The sequence below is a fragment of the Syngnathus typhle genome, linkage group LG17 (genome assembly GCF_033458585.1).
Source record: "Syngnathus typhle isolate RoL2023-S1 ecotype Sweden linkage group LG17, RoL_Styp_1.0, whole genome shotgun sequence".
NCBI lineage: Eukaryota > Metazoa > Chordata > Actinopteri > Syngnathiformes > Syngnathidae > Syngnathus > Syngnathus typhle.
Window position 1 is genome coordinate 10,257,774 of NC_083754.1, and position 27,110 is coordinate 10,284,883.

General features: G+C 49.2%; 1 protein-coding gene and 1 long non-coding RNA gene across 2 annotated transcripts; one reads left to right on the forward strand and one right to left on the reverse strand.

Annotated features, from left to right (window-relative positions):
• LOC133170238 (histone lysine acetyltransferase CREBBP-like) lies at positions 1-26,668 on the forward strand. The gene is made up of 31 exons (XM_061302989.1): positions 1-852; positions 1,696-2,288; positions 6,609-6,764; positions 6,882-7,158; positions 7,565-7,678; positions 8,169-8,408; positions 8,482-8,578; positions 8,665-8,802; positions 8,904-9,021; positions 9,101-9,251; positions 9,330-9,383; positions 9,490-9,605; positions 10,351-10,530; positions 12,318-12,659; positions 12,732-12,908; positions 13,072-13,237; positions 13,727-13,845; positions 13,931-14,170; positions 14,351-14,439; positions 14,529-14,609; positions 14,685-14,741; positions 14,819-14,896; positions 14,968-15,035; positions 15,104-15,254; positions 15,348-15,494; positions 15,574-15,687; positions 15,791-15,956; positions 16,826-16,990; positions 22,847-23,008; positions 23,195-23,476; positions 23,670-26,668. The coding sequence occupies exons 1-31, from the start codon at positions 768-770 to the stop codon at positions 25,809-25,811; spliced, it is 7,065 nt and encodes a 2,354-aa protein (XP_061158973.1). The 5' UTR covers positions 1-767; the 3' UTR covers positions 25,812-26,668.
• Positions 7,367-10,448, reverse strand: LOC133170239 (uncharacterized). Its single transcript, XR_009718535.1, has 2 exons — positions 10,316-10,448; positions 7,367-9,915 (listed from the first exon to the last, which is right to left on the reverse strand). It is a non-coding gene; the product is annotated as an uncharacterized LOC133170239 (long non-coding RNA).
• Positions 26,669-27,110: the final 442 nt, after the last annotated feature.

Genomic DNA, 27,110 nt, shown 5'->3' on the forward strand with positions numbered 1-27,110 from the left:
AAAAAAAACTTTTTGTAGCGTAGGAATCAACAGCCGCCGCCATCTTGACGCGGCTCCGAATCGGGTTTCTGGGGGAGAATTATATGTCCAGAAACCGAGCGCAGCCAGCCCCGGCGGACCACGCACGGCATTTTCCCGGGCCAAATGGAACCGCGAGCCCTTGCGACGAGGATTAATGCAAACATGTAAGGACGACTGGGCATTTTGTCGTGCCCAAAGATCGCCGTGTATTTGATTTCCCTTTTAGAGAGCGGCGCTTCTCGCCGTCCGTCCATCCCCAGACGCGGTATTTTCGAGCGCGACAGCCACCGGAAAAATAAACCGCCTCAAAGGAAATATTTTTAGATTTTTGCTCTTTTTATCGGAGCCTGAGGTGGATTTTAAGCCGGCTCGTTTGGACGGCAAAAAAGAGTGACTCCGCTTGGACGCGTCGCCGGCGAATGTCGCCGAAATGTCCTCGCGTTGGCTTGGTGTAATATTTCCTGATTGCTTTTTATTTATTGCTATGGAGTGGAAATAATTTTGCATGCGGTTTTTGGGGGGAAATTATGTGGGTGCTGGATGTTGGATTGTCATGGGGTGATCTCCGGCGACGAAGAGGGGCGCTGTTGCCTTTCTTTTGAAACCTCTCACCGGGAAGCATTTTGCCACTCAAGGAAAAAAAAAATCAAGCCGGTACCATTGATTCTTTTTTACTCGCTGCCATAAGAGAAGGTTTGCAATTACAATAAAAGAAGCCCGGGACCACCCCAGACTAAGCAGCCAGAATGGCTGACAATCTGCTGGATGTCGGACCTCCCACTGCAAAGCGACCCAAACTCAATTCATCGCTTTCGGCGTCGGACGGACCAGGTGAGTGCTGCTGCTTGTCTTTATTATTGATTTGTCGCCGCTGAGATGGGACGAAGAGGCCACAATCAAGTTGCTAGGCCACCCTAGTCTCTTTCATACTGAGGGCTCTCCAAGCTCTTAACTTGGGTCAGGTACTTTTGACACAGGGAAAGTGACAAGTATACATTCATGAGCATTGGTCATTTCAATCACACAACTGACGGTGCTTGCTTTGCCCACAGCGCGTATTCAAAAGTGATAACCCATGACTCACGTGATAGAAAACTATTTATGCGCTTTTAATTTGGAAATCCACCGATACGCTCTGCAGTTATTTGAAATTTATTCGGGATTGTGATTTTGTCAGCCACGATTGAATACACTGTTGGCGGTACAGTATTTACATTTTAAATGTGAGCTCTGCTGCCTATCCAATCACATTCTCGATTAGTCAGCCAACCACTAGGGAGCAGACACTTGGGTATTTCTTAGCAAGGCTCCCTAAATTACAAGTAGGTGTACGTGGACCCTGCAGCGGAAGCCAAAAGTCACTAGATGACGAGTGATAGTTGATGTGGACGATTTTGCTAGAGAAAATGTAAGCGTCTGCTCTAATTTGGGCTCTCTGCCGCTTCCAGCCAGCACTGGCGTTCGCCCTGTGTGAAAGTGGCCGTAATGGTACATGTGTGGGAAATCAATCCAGCATTTTAGCTCAAATCCAAAAGCAGAATCGTCTTTCCAAACAACTTTCCAACCCCCCACCCCCTTTGGAAAAAGTATGTAAAGATATCCTCGTTGTCCTCGCGCACCTACTACCTGAATGGTGTACAGAGTCTTAACCCCTTCTCCACTTTTCCTCCTTAGATCTCGTCTCCCTGTTTGACCTGGAAAATGACCTTCCGGACGAGCTCATCCCCAACGGAGACCTGTCTCAGATGGGAATGTCGTCGAATGGCGGTGGAGGAGGCCCTGTTCTCAACTCCATCATCCCGGACGCCGCCGCCAAACACAAGCAACTGTCGGAGCTCCTGCGGCCGGGTAGCTCGTCCATCTTGGCAAGTTCTCTCAATTCCACCAGTCCCCAACAGGGCGGCGCGGCGGGAGGCCAGCTCGGAGTCACGCTGGGGAAAGGTCAGCTCGGGCAGGGCTCCCCCAATTGTCGCTCTCCCCAGGGCCAAAAAGTAGCTGCCGCTATAGGGCAAGGCAACGGAGGTGTGGCCTTCAATCAGGCTCTGTTGAACAGCGGCCAAGGACATGGGTTCCCGGGCCCGGCCAGGCAGGTGATGAATGGAGCTCTGGGAGCAGTGGGTCGAGGAAGACCTGGCGTGCAGTACCAGAGCCAAGGTACGGCGGGGGCGCCGGGAGCTGGAGCGCTTGCCGAGACGCTCGCCCAAGGAGAGCCGCTGTTGGCCGGACACAACTCGTTGACTGCTCAGCAAGCGGGACGCGTCAATAAGGTGAGGGTGAAAAGGGCTTGGCCCTTTCCGACACTGAGTGCCGTGCCTTGAAACTTTTGATGCTCGCTCGTTCACACACACACACGCACACACACTTGCAGCCCTTTTTGGTGGTCGAAGATTTGCAGTTTGCTCACTTAAAAGGGAATTCAAGTGTGCCATTTTCTCGATAGTGATGTGAATTGGATGCATTATTGTCATGCTTATTATTGTTAATGATCACAATTGCATCACATTAAAATTGCGTTTGGGGAATATGAATGAAGGAGCATAATGCACTTTGAAAGGGGAAGTCAAGCGCGCCATTTTCTTGACAGTGATGTGAATTGGATGCATTATCGCCATCCTTATTGTTAATTATTGCAATTGCATCACATTAAAATTACTTTTGTGGAATATGAATGAAGTAGCAAAATGCACATTGATTGTACCGTAATTTTCGGACTATAAGTCACGTTTTTTTTTCATAGTTTGGGTGGGGGGGCGACTTATACTCAGGAGCGACTTACATATGTTTTTTTTTCTCTCAAAGATTTTCAAAAAAAAAAAAAAGTGAAACCGCAATGTAGCAAGGGATTACTGTAATTTGAATTTCAAGTGACGACAGCAGCGCAACGTCGCGTCAGCAGCAGCTCGTCGAGTCAATCTTTGTCCTTTATGTAAACAACCACTGTGCTGCTGACGCAGCGTCGCAACAACACGTGAGCAACAACAGGCTAAACTATAGGTATGCTAACGTGACATAAACACAAACTAAGAGCTGAGAACGGCCCCGACGTAAAATCCAGAGTTATTGAAAAAACTATTACCATATTTTCCGCCCTATTAGGCGCACCGGGGTATAAGGCGTACCTTCAATGAACGGCCCATTTTAAAACTTTGTCCATATATAAGGCGCACCGGCCTATAAGGCGCATAAAATAGAAGCTTTACCGCAACAAACTGAGGTTGACTAGGGTTGCGGTATGCACCCACTAGCCAATAACCAACGAGCCCTCTGTAAACAATCGCGTTTCTCAAACGATCTCCTATAAAATGATTGGAACTGACTAAAGTTCAATCTAACGCATTGGTACTACTTACCTATGTTTCCCTTCCATATCGATCCATAGATTTACTCGAAACATTAACAGAGCAGCCTATTTTGACATGAAATAGCCTCGCGCGTATAGCAGCTATCGTTATAGCATTAGCCATCCGCAATTTCCTATGAGCCTCAGCTTGCAATCTCCCATGAGCCTCAGCAAAGTGTAAACAATCGCGTTTCTCAAACGAGCTCCTATAAAATGATCAAAACTGACTAAAGTTCGATCTAACGCATTGGTACTACTTACCTATGTTTCCCTTCCATATCGATCCGTAGATTTACTCGAAACATGAACAGAGCAGCCTATTTTGACATGAAATAGCCTCGCGCGTATAGCAGCTATCGTTATAGCATTAGCCATCCGCAAAAACCCATGACCCTCAGCTCGCAATCTCCCATGAGCCTCAGCAAAGTGTAAACAATCGCGTTTCTCAAACGAGCTCCTATAAAATGATCAGAACTGACTAAAGTTCGATCTAACGCATTGGTACTACTTACCTATGTTTCCCTTCCATATCGATCCGTAGATTTACTCGAAACATGAACAGAGCAGCCTATTTTGACATGAAATAGCCTCGCGCGTATAGCAGCTATCGTTATAGCATTAGCCATCCGCAATTTCCTATGAGCCTCAGCTCGCAATCTCCCATGAGCCTCAGCAAAGTGTAAACAATCGCGTTTCTCAAACGATCTATAAAATGATCAGAACTGACTAAAGTTCGATCTAACGCATTGGTACTACTTACCTATGTTTCCCTTCCATATCGATCCGTAGATTTACTCGAAACATTAACAGAGCAGCCTATTTTGACATGAAATAGCTTTGCGCGTATAGCAGCTATCGTTATAGCATTAGCCATCCGCAATTTCCTATGAGCCTCAGCTCGCAATCTCCCATGAGCCTCAGCAAAGTGTAAACAATCGCGTTTCTCAAACGATCTCCTATAAAATGATCAGAACTGACTAAAGTTCGATCTAACACATGGGTACTACTTACCTATGTTTCCCTTCCATATCGATCCGTAGATTTACTCGAAACATGAACAGAGAAGCCTATTTTGACATGAAATAGCCTCGCGCGTATAGCAGCTATCGTTATAGCATTAGCCATCCGCAATTTCCCATGAGCCTCAGCAAAGTGTAAACAATCGCGTTTCTCAAACGATCTATAAAATGATCAGAACTGACTAAAGTTCGATCTAACGCATTGGTACTACTTACCTATGTTTCCCTTCCATATCGATCCGTAGATTTACTCGAAACATTAACGGAGCAGCCTATTTTGAAATGAAATAGCCTCGCTGGTACAACAGCTATTCGGTGAGGCCCCCTGACTACAGTTACCGTAATGTTGGGAAGCGATGCAACCTTGTAATTTACTAGTCGTACTAAAACATTTTGGCAGAGCACTGTGTACAACCAGTATGGATCAACAAATTCATCAATTGATCCATATATAAGGCGCACCGGACTATAAGGCGCACTGTCGACTTTTGATAAAAATTTAGGTTTTTAGGTGCGCCTTATAGGGCGGAAAATACGGTAACTTATATAAATAACATAAATGCTTTTACGCACGCCCGGTCCTACTCTACCGAGCTGTCTTTCACCACACGCCTGTAAGTTTGTTTTGTTAAATAAAGAGCCGTTTACCAAACCCACATCTTTCCTTGAACTTTGTTAATATAGTTATTTAGTAGATCTGTGGAATAACGACGAGGCTGACGTCAGGGCGCACGCGCGGCGATGTTGACAAAAAACGAGGAATTTGATCGATGGATTTAATGATTTAGAGTGCACAGATGGTTTGATAACATTATTGCTTATATAATAGTTATTTGATATATAATTTATATATCGTTATATGGGCCTGTGGAATATTTTGAAGTGCAAGAGCCGTCAGCGGCGCGCACGCATTGTTGACAAAGGACGATTGATGGATTTAATGAATTGGAGTGACGCAGATGGTTTTATTAACGTGTTATTTATGTAATAGTTTTTTTAATAACTCTGAATTTTACGTCAGGGCCGTTCTCAGCTCTTAGTTTGTGTTTGTCACGTTAGCATAGCTGTCGTTTAGCTTGTTGTTGCTCGTTCATGACTGTTCTTGGTGTTGGATTTTGTCGAATAAATTGCCCCCCAAAATGCGACTTACACTCCGGAGCGACTTATATATGTTTTTTTTTTCGCTTTTTTGGGCATTTTATGGCTTAAACTCCAGTGCGAGTTTTAGTCAGAAAATTACGGTAATCATATCAGGGATGGTCCTTTTGCTCACCTGTGTTCTGCCTTTGGGCAAGTGACGCAGGCCGGCATTTTGCATCAGCTCACGGAACATTCGTTGAGAGAATAAGAACCTTTCGACGGGCGGAGGCTTATGGTCACCCACGAAGCTGCGAGCATGTGGCGCATGGTCGCGTCATCAAATGCCATTAGGAAGTCAAGTGAATTTGAAAGCAAGAGCGGCGTACCGGGAACAATCGACACTCAGGCTTTTTCTTTTTTTTGCTTCTCTTCCATTTGTCTCCTTCCGGTATAAGCTTCTCTTGCGCCTTTTGGTCTTAAGATAATAGAGCTGTAAATCAAGTTTATTGGGTTTGGTTGGGCACTTGCTGAAGAGGGGAGATGTACTAGAAAACACAAGAGATTGGAAGAGAAATCCAAGTAGCAGCGTCTCCTTGCATATCAGTTTTGCCGCATCAACGTGGCTGGGTGACACCCTAGTAAACGAGGATCGTTAAACTGACAGCGAGATGGAGTGAAAGTTGTGCTACATGTGAATGGGAGCGAGGGATCAGGGTTCAGGGCGCAGCCCAAAGGTCTGCTCGGCTGTCTTGTGAGCCAGTCCTTGTCCGCTCCGGGTCTCCCCTTCCTCTTCTCTGTTCGAAATGGCACGGGCTTGCTTCTTCTGCGTCTGGCGGCTAGGTCGATGCATCGTAGCACACGGTGCCCGAAGGCTAGCAAAGATGTCGGCGCCGTCAAATGGGAGCGGTAATGATTGCCTTTTTACCTTGATCGCAAAATCTGTGTGTTGCTCTTCTGTATGAATGGCATCGGCACAGAGCGCTCGACGTTGGTGCCGTTCACGTTTGGACCCTATCAATGATGCACATCTAACAATCCGTAAACACCACAGGGGGACTTTGCAAGGCTCGGCGTCACTGGCTTGGAAGAGAGAACACGGCAGACCGATGTTCTGAGATGCGTTTTTTTGTACCATCTACCTCTTCCAGATGGGGATGTCCACAGCTCCGTTTGGCCAGCAGTACGCTCAGCAGATCGGGCCCGTGGCTGTCAATGCCCAACAACTCCAGCGCAAGACAGCCCTTCCCAACAGTCTACCCCAGTTTCCATCGGAGCTAAAAGGAGCCGGCGGTGTGGCCAACATGGTGAGACTGTCCCGTTCACCCGGTTACCCGACTGCTCTGGCCGTATTTGATGGATTGTGTCGCTCGTCCGGATTGTCCACGCTGACTGAGACGAGTGTCGCTCTGTCCTGATCTCAGATGCAGCAGCAAGTCACGTCAGCGGGGATCTTACCCGGCGGTGGCATGGGTGGCGGCATTAGTGGCGGCAGCAGCGGAGCGTCAGCTGGTCCGACAGCCGATCCCGAGAAGCGCAAACTTATTCAGCAACAGCTGGTTCTGCTGCTCCACGCGCACAAATGCCAGCGGTGGGAGCAGGCCAACGGCGAGGTGAGGGCCTGCACTCTGCCCCACTGCCGCACCATGAAGAACGTCCTCAACCACATGACCCACTGCCAGGCGGGCAAGTCTTGCCAGGGTGAGTCTTTTGCACGATGTTGTGCTGTTGCTTTTCAAAGCGTGGACAGGGAGCCAGTCTTGCCACCAGTTGCCAAACCTGCAAGTATCTTATGCCCACTCAAAAAGGCTCAGAATTGTCTCGAGATGCCAAAATGATAACGCTAAAGCATTTCTTTGTGCTCTGGTCATGAGGATGATGACAAGCAATTCAGTGATGTTCAAGTTGCTGTGTGTAGCCATTCATAAAGGCTCCTGTTTATATGCAACACGCACTTTGCGAAAGCCGGCAAAATCCCTACGTTTGGTCTTTGAGGCTTTGTTTACTGCTTGTCCTCGTCTTAACTGTCAAATTCAAATTGGGAGGAGGGCAAAAGTTTGTTGTCTGCTTGCCAGAGCCACGGGTCATCCGATCTCTCTTCCCGTAGTGACCCACTGCGCGTCGTCCAGACAGATCATCTCCCATTGGAAGAACTGCACGCGGCACGACTGTCCCGTCTGCCTGCCTCTGAAGAATGCAAGTGACAAGAGGAATCAGCAACGTGAGTGCTGGATTTTTGGACATTTAAATGTTGAAACAAACAACAAAAAGCTATCAACTGAAGGTGCTCTGTGCTTTCTTATTGAGGTACAAAATGCTCAGTGTCAGCTTCAAGTGAATGTGAAAATATGAGGTGGCGTCACCTGCAGGTGGCACAGTACTCAACGTGAGGGCCGCAACTCATTCCAGGTTTCCTCAGGAAAGGCAGGGCCTGTAATGGGATACGCAGGGGAGAGGCTTTGCTGTTTCTTTCTGGTGAGGGGGCGGGGCTTTGAAGGTGAACCGCTCTCTGATTGGTTCAAAAGAGCCAATGACGGATTTAAACCCCCCCATCGAGACTGCATGCTGCCGGGAGCGCTGCTGGGCCGAGCGCTCGTCAACAACTGTTATTCAACACAAATGGATGTTTTGGTTGACGAATCCAAAGTTTGACCTGGTGTTCTTTTGGAGAATGATTTTAACCTTAAAACCCTCCTCCCCTCACACTTAAGCCATGCTAGGTTCCCTTGGGGGCAGCCTGCAGACTGCTATCGGCACAACAGGGGCCGCCCAGCCAAACGCCCCGCCCATCAACAGCTCGGCAACACACATTGACCCCAGCTCCATGCAGAGGGCCTACGCCGCTCTGGGGCTCCCCTACGGCAACCAGTCTCCTGCTCAGAACCAGGGCCAGGTTCCTGCTCACCACAACCCCCAGGGGCACCAGCAGCTGCAAAATATCAACGTGCTCGGTAGATGAGGAAGACCAACGTTTCTTGTCATCAACAACAAGCACGTGCCTCATTTCTGTCTCCTGTTTATCAGGGTGTCATCACATGAAGCAAATGGCAGCAGGCACGGGGGTCCCCTCTTTGGACCAGACCGGCTTGCACGGCGACTCCTTGCCCTCCTCACTCAACAAGTGAGGCGGGGATCCACCATGTTTCCTCTTCTCTTCTGGGTTCTCTTTGTTTGAATCCTGCTGACTTTCTTCTGTTTGTCCTCCAGTCCACTGTTGCCAGACGGGTCGACGGCAGGGGGCGTGGAAAACTTGCCTGCCGCCGCCCCGCTCTCCGCTTCGGGAGTCAGGAAGGCCTGGCATGAGCACGTCACTCAGGACCTGCGCACCCACCTGGTGCACAAACTGTATGTCGTGCGTGCGTGTGTGTGTGAGAGACTGCGTCTACTGACACGAGGACATGTGATCAAAAAGAGTGTCTAAACACACACACCTTACCCCACCCCAGAGTACAAGCCATATTCCCAACCCCAGACCCTGCAGCACTGAAGGACCGCAGAATGGACAACCTGGTTGCGTACGCGCGCAAAGTTGAGGGCGACATGTACGAGTCAGCCAACAGTAGGGTAAATAATTTACTTGTCGTCTTGGTGACGGCCGTGGGAACCTACTTAAGGCTTAAGTCTCTTCTCTCCCTCTGACTAGGACGAGTATTACCACTTCCTGGCGGAGAAGATCTACAAGATCCAGAAGGAGCTGGAGGAGAAGCGGCGCCTGCGGATCCAGAGGCAGCCTGGCACGGTGCCTTCAGTGACTCAGGCCACGGGCCCGCTGGGACAGCCCGTCCGACTTCCCAGTCAGTCGTTGCATTCAGCACTTTTTCTTTCTGAGGTGCGGCAATCATTTTTGAGTGATTGATTGTGTTCCACTTCAGATGGACCTGCACCTATGCCAAATCAGATCATGAACCGTCTGCACGTGACTCAAGGTATTGGGATTTCTTTTTATGGAAATACACTCAGTTCAAATACCATGTCACGTCTTGAACTCGTGGCAATGTCATTGACCGACATATCCTTGTTTTCTTTCTTAAGCACTTAACGCGTACAACGCGATGCAAAACGCGCAGACGTCGCAGGCGGTCTTGGGGCCACGAGCTCCCTCGCACATGAATCATCCCTCGCAGCTGAACGTGAACTCCATCCCGGCAGTGAGTTTGAGCTCTTTCATATTCATTAAGACTTTAAAACCGACTGCTTGAAACAGCAAATGGTCCAAGTTTGAGTCAAAGCAACATTTGCTTAAAACTAAACCTCAGCCACTGAAATTTCTTTTTTTTTTTTAATAACTTCAAAAGTGTGGGCTGTTCGTTGGCTTTTTTCTTGTGACGCTGCCATAATATCAGTGGTGACCATGGAGAAAAGTCTGTCGATACTCGCGAACATCAACCCCAGCTCGGCTTTTTTCTTGTGACGCCGGCGTAATACCAGTGGTGACCAAGGAGAAATGTCTGTCGATACCTGCGAACATGAACCAGCTCAGTGCAGTATGCGGAATACAATGTCTTGGAAAACAATTATCATTCAGCACAGTATGCAAGTTGACGTGCTGGTAGTGAAACTGTGACGTACTGAAGCCAGAATAGGTCGGACCCGCACTGCAGTCTGTGGCATGCAAGTAACGCTGCTTCAAAGGGTGAACTCAAGACTGTCGTGTCATTGTACTTTATTATGCGGCGCTTTACATCTCTTTCTACTGAAATGTTAAAATTCTTCTGAAAACGTTGCCTGTTCAGTCACTTAGTTTTATGTTGGCAACAGTTTAAGCCCGCAGAGAATGACATACCAACAACAACAACTTGGAAGTCAGTCGGCATGGCATTCCACTCTAACCAAACTTGGAAGGAAATGAGATGCCTACCAGTACCGCAGTGATGCGTTCTCCTGCTTTCCTAGATGGCCATGTCCCCTTCCAGAACAGCACAGAATCCTGGAATGATAGCTAATCACGCAGGCAACATGCTTCCTCAGCCAGCCAACCAGACTCAGTTCTTGCCACAGGCACAGTTTGCCGCCGCCGGAGCCATGAATGTGAACGTTGGTGTGGGTCAGCCAGCAACACAACCGGGTACACAGGTGAGATGTCGTCTCTTCTTTGCAATTTCACTCAACGGCAATGCCAGGCTTCCATTGTTGTTCCATTGAGTCGATATCTGTGGCGGAAGCTCGCTTTACAAACCGTTGGGCGTACGGCCAAAATTTGGGAGCAAGAATCTTCAGGGCTCGAAGCTTATTTTTTGCCCAAGTTGCCCTCGGGCAAGTTGGAGAAAATTTTACTTGCCCGAAACAAAATTTTACTTGCCCGAATTTTTTTGGAGTGGATTTTTACTTGCCCGACACATTTTTGCAATAAAAAAGACAACACTATAAGTTTTGCCTTCATATGCCTTCGTATCCGCCAACCGGAAACAAGCTCTGCTGGTGCGCAGGCGCAGAAGAGCCAGGGACGGGTGAGAGAGCATGCATTTAATTACGAAGCGCTTTGCCGTTATCAATGTATTGCAGACTTACACGAGAAACTAACCGCTCCCTAGAAAACAAAATGTCGGACCAGAAGCGGAAGAAGTTGCGAGAAATTATGCACAAAATCGTCTTTTTAAAGCTTGAAAACATGGTATTATGGCAGGGCAAGTTCGGGCAAGTGAGGAAAAAATTCTACTTGCCCGTCTGCCATCGCTACTTGCCCCGGGCAATCGGGCAATCGTTAGTTTCGAGCCCTGAAGAATGACCATCGTCAGTCACTACTTTCTGTCTTGGGATTGCGGCAGAAGGCTCAGCTGTGCGTTTGCTGCCTTGGTTTGATTTCATTTAATATTTAGAACTTCCAAAGATCCCACCCAGCACGGACAGAGGTGAAAGTTACGCCTTTGAGCAAGCTATTAGAGTTCCCTGGTGATAGTGTCTGCGAAGCTTTTTATGCCACCATCAACGAATCGGCCTTGTTTGCATTTTGCATGGTTACCGTTCGCCCAAAATGGCTGCCACATCCCAAAATGCAATGCAATGTATAGAATGCAATGCAAAATAATGCTATGCAAAATATTATATAATATAATATACCGTAAATTCCGGACTATAAGCCGCACCGGACTATAAGCCGCACCAGCTAAAATTGGGGGATATTTTCGGTTTTTCTTATATAAGCCGCACCGGACTATAAGCCTCACGTGCACACGTGTTTTTTTACAAAGAAAGACCGTTCACACTTCACAGAAAGCCTTTTTAAAGTTTTTATAACATACTTTAACATGTCTTTCTAAACATTGCCTGTGATGAAGGGTTTAGAGCCCTTTGACGCAGGTCACCTAGCGTGCATTCCTACTAAAGCTCATAATAGTCACAAGCAACACAGCCAGAATAAGCAGCAGCCATAGTAGTGTTTCAAAATAGTATTTTTGTTGTTGTTTTTTTCTTCAAGATACAGCAGTGTATAAAAGTGATCAAGTCATCACAAAAATCACGAAATAAATCCTTATATAAGCCGCACCTGACTATAAACCGAAGGGTTCAAAATTTTGGAAAGAAGTCGCGGCTTATAGTCCGGAATTTACGGTATATAATATTTTCTAATTCTAAAGAATAGCGTCAATGGTCTCTGATACAAGCGGTGAATATTTGGATACAAAAGTCACAGTAACACACGTAGACAGAGAATATAACTACTCGTCAGTGAATTTTTCTCATCCTTTAGAAAAAATAACTGCAGTTTATTGCGTCATATTAATTGAAAGTCTTGCATTCATGAATGTGTCAGGTGTTATCACCCACATACCCTCCTCCAGTGGCCAAGTGACACATACCAGACTCAATGGGCATGAAATGTCTCATGTCCATTGTAATTTTGTTCATTTCGTCCCAAACAGCACCAGAACTCCAGCCTGCCTCTGAATGAGCCGGGCACGCTGGGCACCCAGGTGCCCCAGGTGCCGGGCACGCCTCCGCCCAACTCTTGCGCCAGCCTCCCAATGCAACAGCATCACCCGCCCTTTCAGGCCCCGCTGCCGCAGCAATCTTCCACTCCCGGCTCGACGGGGGGACCAGCCTCCAAGCCGGGCCACCTCACCGGCGGCCACCCGAGTCCACCGTCTGTCATCGGTACGCCGCCCGAGCCTTCCCGGCCACTCACGCCACTACGGCCGCAGCCCGAGCCCCCCAACCAAACGCACCAGCCAACATTGATGCGGGCGCAGTATCCTGGCACACCGGTGAGGCTTTTGACTGCGAATGAAAAAAGGCTTTGATGATCTGCCGTCACAATGTGCTCTTTCCTCCTTCAGATGTCACAGGCCGCTGCCAGCGCCAACAGCAGAGCGCCCATCCCGGCCTCTGTGGCCGAGGTCGACTCACAACAGAACCTGCCAGACGTGACCGCCAATTCGGAAGAGAAAGATGATGATGAAGATGATGAAGATGACAGTCATTCGGGGGGCAAGCAAACTGGAATCAAAGTGGAGGTATGTCCTTGAGTTGAAGGACTAAGACTGTGTTACATTGATCTCAGTTCCGTGCATGGTCAAGACTTCAAAAAAAAGAATCAAAGGCAAACTAGTTCAGTTCGTGACAAATTGCTGAAAATATTTTTAACCTGACTTATCTGGTTTTCTTGTGTTCTTGTAGCAAGCTGATGAAGCCAAGCCCTCTCTGGTGAAGAAGGAGCCGGATGCAGCTGAGCCAAAGCAGGAACCGATGGACACCGAAGAAAACAAGCCAGCGGGGAAGACGAAACCCATAGAAGAGGCGGAAAGTGGGGGCAATGCCGCCGCTATTCAGAGCCGCAAAAAAAGTGAGTTAGGGTGGGGGGGCTTGCGTTAGAAGCCGTCATATTGTCAAAGTATTTTTGTTTGCTTTTTGGTCAGAAACAGTTTGGTGTTTTGGGGAAAGCAACTCATGCTTTATAACAGATAAAGCTTGAAAGTTTTTTTTGTTTGTTTTTAAAGCAGCGCATCGACTCTTTCTTTCGCTCGGCTGGGTGTTTATTTTGCCGCAGAACGCAGTTGTTGAAAGATCCGTCGACATGCTCTCAAAACAGCAGCCTTTGAAATTGGCTGGCAGTGAATGAGTTCAAACGTAGGCAAAAAATATGGTTTGGGGCAGATGAATGGCATTTGACTCCATTTTAATCAGGAACTTTTTTCATTGGATTCAATTTGCGAGCTTGGCGGCAGTCTGTAGTGAACCGAGGTAGCATTGTGTTCCAGGGGTCTCTGTCACTGACGCAACCCAAATGTTTTCTTTTTTTGCGCGCTTACGCCTGCTGTCGCTGTCTGTGCAGTTTTCAGACCCGAAGAGCTCAGACAAGCTCTAATGCCGACGCTCGAGGCCCTCTACAGGCAAGACCCTGAGTCTCTGCCTTTCAGACAGCCCGTGGACCCCCTGCTGCTCGACATTCCGGTCAGTGTCCGGGCACACGTACTAAACGCCCGCGACTTGACCTTTCTTTTCTTAATTTGTCGCTGAATCTCTGCCTACTTTTCAGGACTATTTTGACATTGTGAAGAACCCCATCGACCTGTCTACTATCAAGCGCAAACTTGACACGGGCCAGTACCAGGAGCCGTGGCAGTACGTGGACGACGTGTGGCTCATGTTCAGCAACGCCTGGCTGTACAACCGCAAGACTTCACGCGTTTACAAAAACTGCAGCAAGCTGGCCGAGGTCTTTGAAATGGAGATCGAGCCCGTCATGAAGTCGCTAGGCTACTGCTGCAGCCGCAAGGTGAGAGCAAGTGACAGTACGTGAGCACTTGCTATAGGGCTGACTCTCTTCTCTTCTTGCGAGAGAGCGGGCTCTCAGCCGTTTCGGAATGTCCAATGGCTCCACGCCTATTGGGCCCTCGCACGGGCCACGTCTTAGCAGCCTCACATGAGCGCCACGCCCTTTGTCTTTGCTCGGCAGTACGAGTTCTCCCCGCAAACGCTGTGCTGCTACGGCAAACAACTGTGCACCATCTCAAGGGACGGCGTCTACTACAGCTATCAGAACAGGTGAAGCCGCATCCTGACTGACTGCACGTCACGGTGCCACTGCATTTCCAACCATTTCTTCCCACGCTTTCCCCAATTGTGGCCACCAGGTATCACTTCTGTGAGAAGTGCTTCAATGAGATCCAGGGCAACAGTGTGACGCTCGGGGACGACCCGGCCCAGTCGCAGACGTAAGTTTCACTTTCAAATTGCTGTTCGGATCAATCACTGAAGCAACTTGAGCACGCACCTCCTTTGGGTTTTAGCATGATATCCAAAGAGCAGTTTGAGAAGAAGAAAAATGACATGTTGGACTCTGAACCGTGAGTACGGGCCGCTCTTTGGCCACGCTGCATCTGAATGTGATTGGCGTCAAACGTCCGTCCGTCTGTCTTCTCAGGTTTGTAGAATGTCAAGATTGCGGACGCAAGATGCATCAGATCTGCGTACTGCATTACGAGGTCATTTGGCCGTCTGGGTGAGTCTGGGCCATTGGCGTCACGTCACCGTTGGAGAGTTTCTCTTGACGTGCTTGCTTTTGTCCCCTAGCTTCATCTGTGACCACTGTTTGAAGAGGTCTGGCAAAACAAAAAAGGAGAACAAGTTTTCAGCTAAAAGTAAGCCAAACGAATGTCAACATGAAACGTGCGCGGTGTTTTCCAAGGGAGTCTGTTTGTGCGCAAAGGGTTGCAGTCAACGAGGTTGGGGACGTACATCGAGGACCGGGTCAATAAGTACTTGAAAAGGCAGAACCACCCAGAGGCCGGCGAAGTGTTTGTACGAGTGGTGGCCAGCTCTGACAAAAGTGTGGAGGTGAAGCCCGGAATGAAATCCAGGTAAGTGTGGCTGCCGCTGCGGCTGCGACCGCTGTGACTGCGACCGCTTTGGGACGTCCAATGGCTCCACGCATCAGCTTTTGTGCTGCTCAGGTTTGTGGACTCGGGCGAGATGGTGGAGAACTTCCCTTACAGAACCAAAGCGCTTTTTGCATTTGAAGAAATTGACGGCGTGGACGTTTGTTTCTTTGGCATGCACGTCCAGGAATATGGCTCGGATTGCCCTTTTCCAAATACCAGGTGCGCAAAGCATCCGAGAAGTTTAAGCTTGTCCTGTTTCTGTTTGAGCGTGCAGCCAAGAGCTTTTCTTACTTCCCAGGCGGGTTTATATATCGTACCTGGACAGTATTCACTTCTTCAAACCACGCATGCTCAGGACTGCCGTTTACCACGAGATCCTCATCGGATACCTGGAGTATGTCAAGAAACTGGGGTACGTGACGTGAGCAAGAACTTGACACTGGAAGTTTTCTCTCATTTGTCGTGCTTGAAAGTAAAGCTAAGTAAAACAACAAAAACATGTGGACTTCGTGCAGGTATGTGATGGGTCACATCTGGGCCTGCCCACCCAGCGAAGGAGACGACTACATTTTCCACTGCCACCCTCCCGACCAAAAGATCCCCAAGCCCAAGCGGCTGCAAGAGTGGTACAAGAAGATGCTGGAGAAGGCTTTTGCCGAGAGAATCCTCCATGATTTCAAGGTGGCCGTCTTGTGCTTTTGCAGTCTTCAACCTCGATCGCAAAGACGACGTTTAATAGAAAGATACACATGAGTGGACTGAATGTTAGTTGACTCACAGATGCTCCCTTGCACTTTATTGCTTTTGCTTTTTTTTCATATTTGTGTTTGGCTTTCTCAAAGGCAACAATGACCATTTATAGAACGCATTTCAACTTCAGGCATTGATTGCTTCCTCCTTGACAAATGTGTCTCAAATTTCAGTTGGGTGAAAAAGTTGAATTTCACGAGTTCAGTTCAAAACTTGAAACGAGTAGATTTTCAATTCATTACGTGCAGGGAAATATTTCATTTGTCCTATTTTTCCCCATCCCTTACCGCAAAGACAAACCCAATCAAATGAAGTACAAACTTTAATCAATTTCCATTGTTAATGTTCTGATGTGAGTTTCTTTCCAAAGAGAAAAACTAAAGTAAAGGTGGAGCTTCTCGACCATATTGGAATTTATCGATACGCACCCGTGTGATCAGTTTAGTTCTTTGTGATATTTTTGCATGCATTTCGTATTGTCCTTGGGACATTTTTAAAACCAACATGGTTGGTCCCCGATTATGTAAGCTGCTTTGTTGTCGTTGCAGCTTACATCAGAATGATCAGGTGAAATGTTAGTTCACGCATTAAGATGACAATCAAGATGAAAAACAAAGTTTTGAGTTGCTATGTGGCGTCAGAACATAAGCATAAAAATAAGTCGCCCTCCTTGCATTTGATGTGTCTGGCCGCACAGTTGTAATGCTTTATTTCCTCGTTGATGTTTCTGTGAAGCGTTGTTCAACTTGCCAACGCTAAAAGGGAAGTCACTGTTTTGACTTGGTGTCTTCTTCATTCAGGACATTTTCAAGCAAGCTACAGAAGATAGGCTGACCAGCGCCAACGAGCTGCCGTACTTCGAGGGCGACTTTTGGCCCAACGTGCTGGAGGAGAGCATCAAAGAATTGGAGCAGGAGGAGGAGGAGAGGAAGAAGGAGAACACTGTCTCCTGTGGGACACCAGAGGTGAGCAAGTGAGATTGGAAGGTATTGTTTGAAAACCTCCACCAGCTAACGAGGCATCTTTCTTAATCGATTTGGGTCAATCCCCTCCGTGAGTCGTCACCTTATTGTGGTGGAGGGGTTTGCGTGCCCCTATAATCCTAGGCGCCATGTTGTCTGGGGCTTCATGCCCCTGGTAGGGTCACCCATGGCAAACAGGTCCTAGGTGAGGGGCCAGACAAAGCACGGCTCACACTAGCCCCTTATGACGAACAAAATAAACGGATTTCGTTTTCCCTCGCCCGGACGCGGGTCACCAGGGCCCCCCTCTGGAGCCAGGCCTGGAGGCGGGGCTCGAAGGCGAGCGCCTGGTGGACGGGCCTTCGCCCATGGGGCCCGGCCGGGCCCAGCCCGAAAAGGAAACGTGGGTCCCCCTTCCCATGGGCTCACCACCTGTGGGAGAGGCCAAAGGGGTCGGGTGCACTGTAAGTTGGGCGGCGGCCAAAGGCATTCTGACTTTGGCGGTCTGATCCTCGGCTGCAGAAGCTGGCTGTTGGGACATGGAATGTCACCTCTCTGGCTGGAAAGGAGCCCAAGCTGGTGTGCGAGGCAGAAAAGTTCCGACTAGACATAGTCGGACTTGCCTCCATGCACAGTTTGGGTTCCGGTACAAGCCCTCTCAAGAGGGGCTTGACTCTCTTCCACTCTGGAGTTGCCCACGGTGAGAGACGTCGAGCAGGTGAGGGTATACTTATTGCCCTCCGGCTGGGCGCCTGCACATTAGGGTTCACCCCGATGAACGAGAAGGTAGCCTCCCTCCGTCTTCGGGTGGGGGGACGGGTCCTGATTGTTGTCTGTGTCTATGCACCAAACGGTAGCTCAGAGTACCCACCCCTCTTGGAGTCCCTGGAGGAAGTGCTGGAGAGCGCTCCTTCTGGGGACTCCATCGTTCTACTGGGTGACTTATATGCTTACGTGGGCAATGACAGTGAGACCTGGAAGGGCGTGATTGGGAGGAACGGACCCCCCGATCTGAACCCGAGCGGTGTTCTATTATTGGACTTCTGTGCTCGACACGGATTTTCTATAATGAACACCATGTTCAAACATAAGGGTGTCCATGTGTGCACTTGGCACCAGGACACCCTAGGCCGCAGTTTGATGATCGACTTATTAGTCGTGTCATCGGATTTGCGGCCGCATGTTTTGGACACTCGGGCGAAGAGAGGGGCGGAGCTGTCAACTGATCACCACCTGGTGGTGGGTTGGCTCCAGGGCTGTGGACTCTATTTTTGCTCCGAGTCCGAGTCCGGCCTCTTGGCCATGAGTCCGAGTCCGGCTGTCCATCTTTTCTGTTAATTCATGCGACTGCTTAGTCTTTATTCAAGGCTAATTTAGATCAAAATCTAAATAATTACAATAGTTTTGTGATGGCTTTGTCTTTATTAAACATATAAACAAATACAATAAACAGATACTTACAAGTTTTAATCATTAATTACACCATTATAGCTCAGACATTTATCTAAACACAAATAATTAGTGACAACCCCTTATTTGGAAAGCGAAAAACCCATGTCGTACGGCGTCAGCACTATGTTGTTTTCAATAAAACCATGAAGAACTCACGTTTGCGTCAGGCAATTTTAATTTTTATAAAGGATTATTCTCATTTGATGCCATCCGCGTTCTGCCATTGAAGCGGGGTGCATTCAAAGACCAGTCGTACAGACGGAACACTCATTCACTTCACCAAAACGCAACAATATAATTACGTGAGCTCTTTGCATAAACCTCGATGCAAAGAAACTCCTCTTTTTGGGTACAGGCTACAAGGAGTATATATTACAAAGGAGACTTTATACTTAATTGTGATCATCATTCATTCATCCATCCATCCATTTTATTTTATTACTCAGGATAATTTCAAAGCAAATTAATATTGTTGCATTTATTAATTTGCTTTAACATGAATATAATATATAAATATAATTAAAAGCTGACACGATAGCAATGTCAAACGTGTTCATTTAAGAAAAAGCCACACACGTTTTGTGATCAAATCTTTCATAACGAGAATGATTTGAGTGAATTGATTTTACAATTTTTATCCCCCCTCCCCACCATCTGTCACTTTGCTTGGGACAAAAGGAGAATAATAATAATAATAATTCATTAAATTTGTATAGCGCTTTTCAAGAACCCAAAGACGCTTACAGGGAACAAGGCAAAGACATACATGATCGGGGAGGAAACAATCGGATAAACTTAAGAAGAGGAAACCAGTTATGGATAGGGGAGGTCATAAGCTTGAGAGAAGAGCTAAGTTTTTAGACGGGACTTAAATATGGGGAGTGTGGGTGAGTCACAGACAGACTGGGGGAGAGAGTTCCAGAGTCGGGGTGATGTGCAGGAGAAGGCTCTGTCACCGAAGGATTTGAGTTTGGATTTTGGGACTGTCAGACGTGAAGTATTGGAGGATCGGAGGGGACGGTTGGGACAGTAGGGGACAAGCAGGTCGGATAGGTAAGTGGGAGCCAGGTGGTGAAGGGCTTTGAAGGTGAGGAGGAGTATCTTGAAGATGATACGCTCCTTCATGGGGAGCCAGTGAAGAGAGTGGAGAACAGGAGTGATGTGTTCACGGGACCGGGTGTGGGTAAGGAGGTGGGCAGCAGAGTTTTGGACTAGTTGAAGTCTATGGAGTGAGTGAGCAGTGATTCCAGTGAGAAGGGAGTTGCAGTAGTCAAGCCGGGATGAGATGAAGGCGTGGATGAGAGATTCAGCGGCAGGGAGAGAAAGGCAGTGCCTTCAGAACTGAAATTTCGTCTCAATTATTCATTCAAATCAATTCACTCAAATCATTCTCGTTATGAAAGATTTGATCCCAAAACGTTTCCGTCTGTACGACTGGTTTTTGAATGCACCCCGCTTCAATGGCAGAACGCGGATGAATTTAAAGACATCAAATGAGAATAATCCTTTATAAAAATTAAAATTGACTGACGCAAACGTGAGTTCTTCATGTTTTTATTGAAAACAACACAGTGCTGACGCCGTACGACATCAGTTTTTCGCTATAATTCGGTATAATTCGACGTAGTCCACACTCACCCAAAGTTAAGGTTTCATGGGAATATTATTGTCATAATTGTCTGGACCATATATGATAATTGTTTAATGGTAGTTATTGATAGATCTTGAAGATGTCAAGTGATAGGTGCATATAGCACGTTCATTGTAAGAGGGGAAGAGATGTTGTGTATTTTGGGCTAACTCAAATTCCGTAGTAGAAAAACCCCGGAAGTGGGATGGGCGCGTTCTGTGTTGTTGTGGTACGCCCTGTGAACGCACTTTGAGTAAGGAATAAAGCAGTTATCATTCACGTCGTTGTCCGACCTATTCTTGGTATCTAAGAACTTGGAAAATAGTAAGGATATAGCATATATCACGGGTAATTACGACGAGTTTGGTGGAGTTTTTACTGCTTCTTCCAACTCCTACCGCGCTGACTGTAACCTGACACTCTCTGGCTGCGTCTTGCCTCTTTTTTTTTTTTATTGTCGGACTCGGTGGACTCGGTCAAAATCAGCACTGAGTCAGAGTCCGGCAAAAATGACCGAGTCCGACCGAGTCCCCGAGTCCGAACCGAGTCCACAGCCCTGGTTGGCTCCGATGGTGGGGGAAGATGCCCGTCCGACCTAGCAGACCCTAACGCTCTGTGAGGGTCTGCTGGGAATGTCTGGCAGAATCCCCTGTCAGGAAGAGCTTCAACTCCCACCTCCGGCAGAGCTTTTCCCACGTCCCGGGGGAGGCGGGTGACATTGAGTCTGAATGGACCTTGTTCCGCGCCTCCATTGTTGAGGCGGCCGACCGGAGCTGTGGCCGTAAGGTTATTGGTGCCTGTCATGGCGGCAATCCCCGAACCCGCTGGTGGACACCGGCGGTAAGGGATGCCGTCAAGCTGAAGAAGGAGTCTTATCGGGCCGTTTTGGCCTGCGGGACTCCGGAGGCAGCTGACAGGTACCGGATGGCCAAGCGGAACGCGGCTTCGGCGGTTGCTGAGGTAAAAACCCGGGCATGGGAGGAGTTTGGCGAGGCCATGGAAAATGACTTCCGGACGGCTTCGAGGAAATTCTGATCCACCATCCGGCGTCGCAGGAGGGGGAAGCAGTGCAACGCCAACACTGTTTACAGTGGGGATGGCGTGCTGCTGACCTCGACTTGGGACGTCGTGGGTCGGTGGGGGGAATACTTCGAAGACCTCCTCCATTCCACCTACACGCCTTCCATTGTGGAAGCAGGGCCTGGGAACTCTGAGGCGGACTCTCCAATCTCTGGAGTCGAAGTCACTGAGGTAGTTAAAAAAACTCCTCGGTGGCAAGGCCGATGAAGAGATCCGCCCAGAGTTCTTAAGGGCTCTGGATGTTGTGGGGCTGTCATGGCTGACACGCCTCTACAACATTGCGTGGACATCGGGGACAGTGCCTATGGATTGGCAGACTGGGGTGGTGGTTCCCCTCTTTAAGAAGGGGGACCGGAGGGTGTGTTCCAATTACAGGGGAATTACACTCCTCAGCCTCCCTGGTAAGGTCTATTCAGGGGTGCTGGAGAGGAGGGTTCGTCGGGAGGTGGAACCTCGGATTCAGGAGGAGCAGTGTGGCTTTCGTCCTGGCCGTGGAACAGTGGACCAGCTCTTCACCCTCAGCAGGATCCGCGAGGGTGCATGGGAGTTCGCCCAACCAGTCCACATGTGTTTTGTGGACTTGGAGAAGGCGTTCGACCGTGTCCCTCGGGAGGTTCTGTGGGGGGTGTTTCGGGAGTACGGGGTACCGAGCCAACTGATAAGGGCGGTTCGGTCCCTGTATCACCGATGCCAGAGTTTGGTCCGCGTTTCCGGCAGTAAGTCGGATTCGTTCCCAGTGAGGGTTGGACTCTGCCAAGGCTGCCCTTTGTCACCGATTCTGTTCATAATTTTTATGGACAGAATTTCTAGGCGCAGCCGAGGCGTTGAGGGGGTCCGGTTTGGGGACCTCAGCATTGCGTCTCTGCTTTTTGCAGACGACGTGGTGCTGTTGGCTTCTTCAGGCCGTGATCTCCAGCTCTCACTGGAGCGGTTCGCAGCCGAGTGTGAAGCGGTCGGGATGACGGTCAGCACCTCCAAATCAGAGTCCATGGTCCTCGATCGGAAAAGGGTGCAATGCCCTCTCCGGATCGGGGATGAGATCCTGCTCCAAGTGGAGGAGTTTAAGTATCTTGGGGTCTTGTTCACGAGTGAGGGGAGGGTGGAGCGTGAGATCGACAGACGGATTGGTGCAGCGTCGGCAGTAATGCCAACTCTGTACCGATCTGTCGTGGTGAAGAGAGAGCTGAGCCAAAAGGCAAAGCTCTCAATTTACCGGTCGATTTACGCTCCTACCCTCACCTATGGTCACGAGCTATAGGTCGTGACCGAAAGAACAAGATCCTGGATACAAGCGACCGAAAAGAGTTTTCTCCGCAGGATGTCCGGGCTCTCCCTTAGAGATAGGGTGAGAAGCTCGGTCATCCGGAGACTCGGAGTCGAGTCGCTACTCCTCCACGTTGAGAGGAGACAGATGAGGTGGATCGGGCATCTCATCAGGATGCCTCCTGAATGTCCCACTGGTAGGAGACCCCGGGGACGACCCAGGACGCGCTGGAGAGACTATGTCTCTCAGCTGGCCTGGGAACGCCTTGGGATCCCCCGGGATGAGCTGGATGAAGTGGCTGGGGAGAGGGAAGTCTGGGAGTCCCTCCTGAAGCTGCTGCCCCCGCGACCCGACCCCGGATAAGCGGAAGAAGATGGATGGATGGATGGAGTTGGGTCAATTGTCACATTCTCATTTGCCTTTTAATCCAAAGGGATCCCACGCCGACAGTAAGAATGCTAAGAAGAAGAACAACAAGAAAACCAACAAAAATAAGAGCAGCGTCAGCCGAGCCAACAAGAAGAAGCCCGGGATGCCAAATGTGGCCAACGATCTGTCCCAAAAGCTCTATGCCACCATGGAGAAGCACAAAGAGGTAAGTCGTCTCACTCTCATCTGCCTCTTCACTCAAAAGCTTGGCACTTGGCACATTTTAGCCGGCTCTCCATTTCTCATTTGCGCTTCACAATTTTTGTTCATTTTGGACTGTATGTTGTTGAGATTGAATGACTCATTTTTCTTGGGCAGCTGATCAGCTGTTTTGCCTTTCTTTTCTTTGCAGGTGTTTTTTGTCATCCACCTTCACTCTGGGCCTGTCATCAACACATTGCCTCCCATCATGGACCCCGACCCTCTGTTGGCATGCGACCTGATGGACGGCCGCGATTCCTTCCTGACCTTGGCCCGAGACAAGCACTGGGAGTTCAGCTCTTTGCGGCGGTGCAAGTGGAGCACCATGTGCATGCTGGTAGAGCTGCACAACCAGGGCCAGGACCGCTTTGTGTACACCTGCAACGAATGCAAGCGCCACGTGGAGACTCGCTGGCACTGCACCGTCTGTGAGGTAGGCCACAAAAAAGATGCACATTTGAATTCGTATCGGGTTGAACGCTTATATTTTTTTTGGTTGCGGTGTGTCTGTCCCGATCGGCCGTGGATGACCATCAAAGTCTGCTTTATTGTCAATCTCTTCACGTGCCAAGACACACAAATACACCATATGACCACAACGTCTTTTTTTCCCTTTTCTGTCGCAGGACTACGACCTATGTGCTAACTGCTACAAGACAAAGGGCCATGAACACCAGATGGTGAAGTGGGGATTGGACTTGGATGACGACAGCAACTCCCAGGGCACAGAGTCCTCCAAGAGCCCCCAGGAAAGCCGACGTCTCAGCATCCAGCGCTGCATTCAGTCCCTGGTCCACGCCTGCCAGTGCCGCAACGCCAACTGCTCCCTGCCGTCCTGTCAGAAGATGAAGCGGGTGGTTCAGCACACCAAAGGCTGCAAGCGCAAGACCAACGGTGGCTGCCCCGTCTGCAAGCAGCTCATCGCCCTGTGCTGCTACCACGCCAAACACTGTCAGGAGAACAAGTGCCCCGTGCCCTTCTGCCTCAACATCAAGCATAAACTCTGTCAGCAGCAAATCCAGCACCGCCTCCAGCAGGCTCAGCTGATGCGCCGCCGAATGGCCACCATGGCCGGAAGGGGCGCACCAGTGCCGTCCCCGCCTCCCTCCGCTCCTGGCACGCCCAACTCTGTGCAGCAGCCTCACACGCCGCAGACCCCGCAGCAGCCGCTGCAGCCACCCCCCAACACGGTTCAAGGCTTCCCCAACAACGGCCGCGGCAGCAGCCAACCCCTGATGCCTGTCCCACAGGGCAAACAGGGCCCCCAGTCGTCCCCACTCCACCAGCAGCAGTCACCTCTGCCCACCTTGCCGCAGCAACCTCAGCCACAGATGCTGCCGCAGCTGCAACAGCAGCAGCAACAGCAGCTGACGGCCTTAAAAGTGGCCCAACAGATGGAGATGGCCGAGATGGCCACCAAGGCAAAGCAACAGCAGCAACAAAGTTACGCCATGAACGGGATGCCCATGAACCACCCACGCATGATGGGACCCATGCAGGGGATGCAGATGATGCGAGGCCCGCCCCAACGGATGCAGACTATGCAGCAGAGCCAGTGGGGTCCCGGAATGCAGAAAGCCCCTGGCCAGCTGCAACAAGGCATTGTGGCCCCCCAGCAAGCTCAGGGAGCCACCATGGTGCAGCAAGGTCAGCTCATGCATAGAGCCATGATGACCCAGCCGCAGGGGCTTCAAATGCAGCAGGGCATGACAACTACGCTGCAGCAGCAGCCGCAGCAGAACGTACCACGAGGGATGCCCAGTAACATTGCGCCCAACGCTTTGCAGGAGCTACTGCGAACTCTCAAGTCTCCTAGCTCGCCGCAGCAGCAGCAGCAGGTCCTGAACATCCTCAAGTCCAACCCGCAGCTCATGGCCGCCTTCATCAAGCAGCGGACAGCCAAGTACCAAGCCAGCCAGCCATCGCAGCCACAGCAGCAGCAGAACCCCCAAAGCATGGCGGCCATGCAGGCCATGATGCAGGTGCAGAGGCCCGGGACCCTGCCTCAGCAGCAGCAGCAGCCTACACAACAGGTGGCTCTGGCCCCCATGGGACCCCAAGGCCAGATAATCAATGTGGCTCAGAATGGGAACCCTCAGCTTTACCACAGACAGCAATTGTTGAGGATGCAACAGCATCAGGCAGGCATGCCTCAGACGCACGCTCAGTACCAGCAGCAGCAGCCACCGCCGGCGGCAAGTTACTCGCACCTCTGCTTGCAGCAGCATCAAATGGCTATGCAAGGAGGTGTCAAGCCGATGGGCCAGCTCCCTCCCTCGTCCCAAATGTCCATGGACGGAGCCCAGAAACTCCTACAGCAGCGCATGCTCCAGCAGCAGCAGATGTTGAAGCAGCAGATGGGATCGCCGGCCCAGGCCATGAGCCCCCAGCCACACATGCTTCAAGGCCAGGCGATAGCGGCGGCAGCTCACCTGCCCGGTGCCCCAGTTATGGGCAACCCTTTGAGCAGCCAGGTGCGCTCGCCAGCCCCAGTCCAGTCTCCTCGGCCGCCCTCGCAGCAGCCCCAGCATTCCAGTCCTTCCCCGCGGATACATCCGCAGCCTTCGCCCCAGCATGGCGCCCTTCTCTCCAGCTCCCCTCATCCCATCATCGGGGTCTCCATGGAGCAGGGACATATGGGGACTCAGGAACAGAGCGCCATGCTGCCGCAGCTTAACGCACCCAACCGAGGGGGCTTGAGTACTGACATGGGCATGGTGGGGGACACCACGGGAGACACGCTGGAAAGATTTGTTGAAGGATTGTAGCAGAAAGTTGGGAAACTCAAGTTACATGTTTTGTGACCTTTCGGCGTTTTGTTCCAACCCCGGGCCATTTTCTCCGTCACTGCTGCAAAGGACATATTTTGGGTTCAGAGCAGCCATGCAAGAATCAATGCTGTGGTCTTTGTGTTGTTAAAAGTATATTTTCATTTGTTTATGCTCTTCTATTTTTTTTAACAAAGCCTCTCAAAACAAAAATCCCCTCCCTTTTATTTTTCATTTCAATCCATTTTGTACCTTTGCAAATAATTATTGTGTTTGTGTTGAGTAAGGCTGCAAAGTTAATGTGGGATTTTTTTTCCCTTTTTTTTTTGTTGCCAGGTTTCACTTCTCAGTTCCAGACTAATTTATTCTAAGATGCCATTTTTCAAAAAGGACTGCCTTTTGGGAAAGCCTTAATTTTCTTCCTGCTTGCAGATCCAATGGAGGATTACCATGTTTGTATAGATTTAGGAACTATTGCACAGCAACAAACACAACAGGCAGGTGTTCGAAAGCCAGAAATTTTTTTTCTACTCTCCTTGGCTCAGTATTTGTCTTGCATATGTGCAAATAATCACTTTGTCTCTTTTTCAGTCCTAATGGTTTCTCTGAGTCCTGCTCTTCTTTTGCCTGTGGTGAGAAATGAACATGTTGAAACTGCTGATTTGTGTTCGGAGTTCTGTGCATCATTTTCTATCTTCCATTAAACTTGAATCCACGATGACCTGTCTAATGTAAATCAGGCAGCTCGACAGCACTGTAAATATGCAGATAATAAGAAGATATCACTGTACAAACCAGTTCAGGATGGTTCATTTCCTACTTATATACCATATTGTTTAATAAACCTGTGAGCCACAGACTCTTGGTCACTTCTCTTTAGACTGACAGTTTTCCTCTAGAATTTATCTGACCATTTCTTGATCTGTCTTTCTGACAGTTTTTTCTGTTCTTTTTTTTTTTTAATTTCCTGAGATGATTGAACTTTCCCCTCAAAAGCTGAATAATTCATACGAACTTAAATGTTGACACGTTAGCACAGTTTTTGTAACCCTAACCCAGTCTTCAAACCATGATTTCAAACCTTAACCAAAGTGCTAAACTTGGTCTTGAAATCCTTCGACTTAATTTTTTTTTCAATCTTGTTTAAGAAATTAAATCCATACATTTAAATGTAATAGTACCGTAATTTTCGGACTATAAGTCGCTCCGGAGTAGAAGTCGCATCAGCCATAAAATGCCCAAAAATGTGAAAAAAACCATGTCGCTCCGGAGTATAAATCGCATTTTGGGGGGCAATTT

Bases quoted from the DNA above. Each gene is read 5' to 3' on its own strand.
- LOC133170238 (XM_061302989.1), top strand. From the start codon at position 768: ATGGCTGACAATCTGCTGGATGTCGGACCTCCCACTGCAAAGCGACCC. The intron at 2,289-6,608 runs GTGAGGGTGAAA...TACCTCTTCCAG, and splicing joins AAGCGGGACGCGTCAATAAG to ATGGGGATGTCCACAGCTCC. The intron at 12,909-13,071 runs GTATGTCCTTGA...GTGTTCTTGTAG, and splicing joins AAACTGGAATCAAAGTGGAG to CAAGCTGATGAAGCCAAGCC.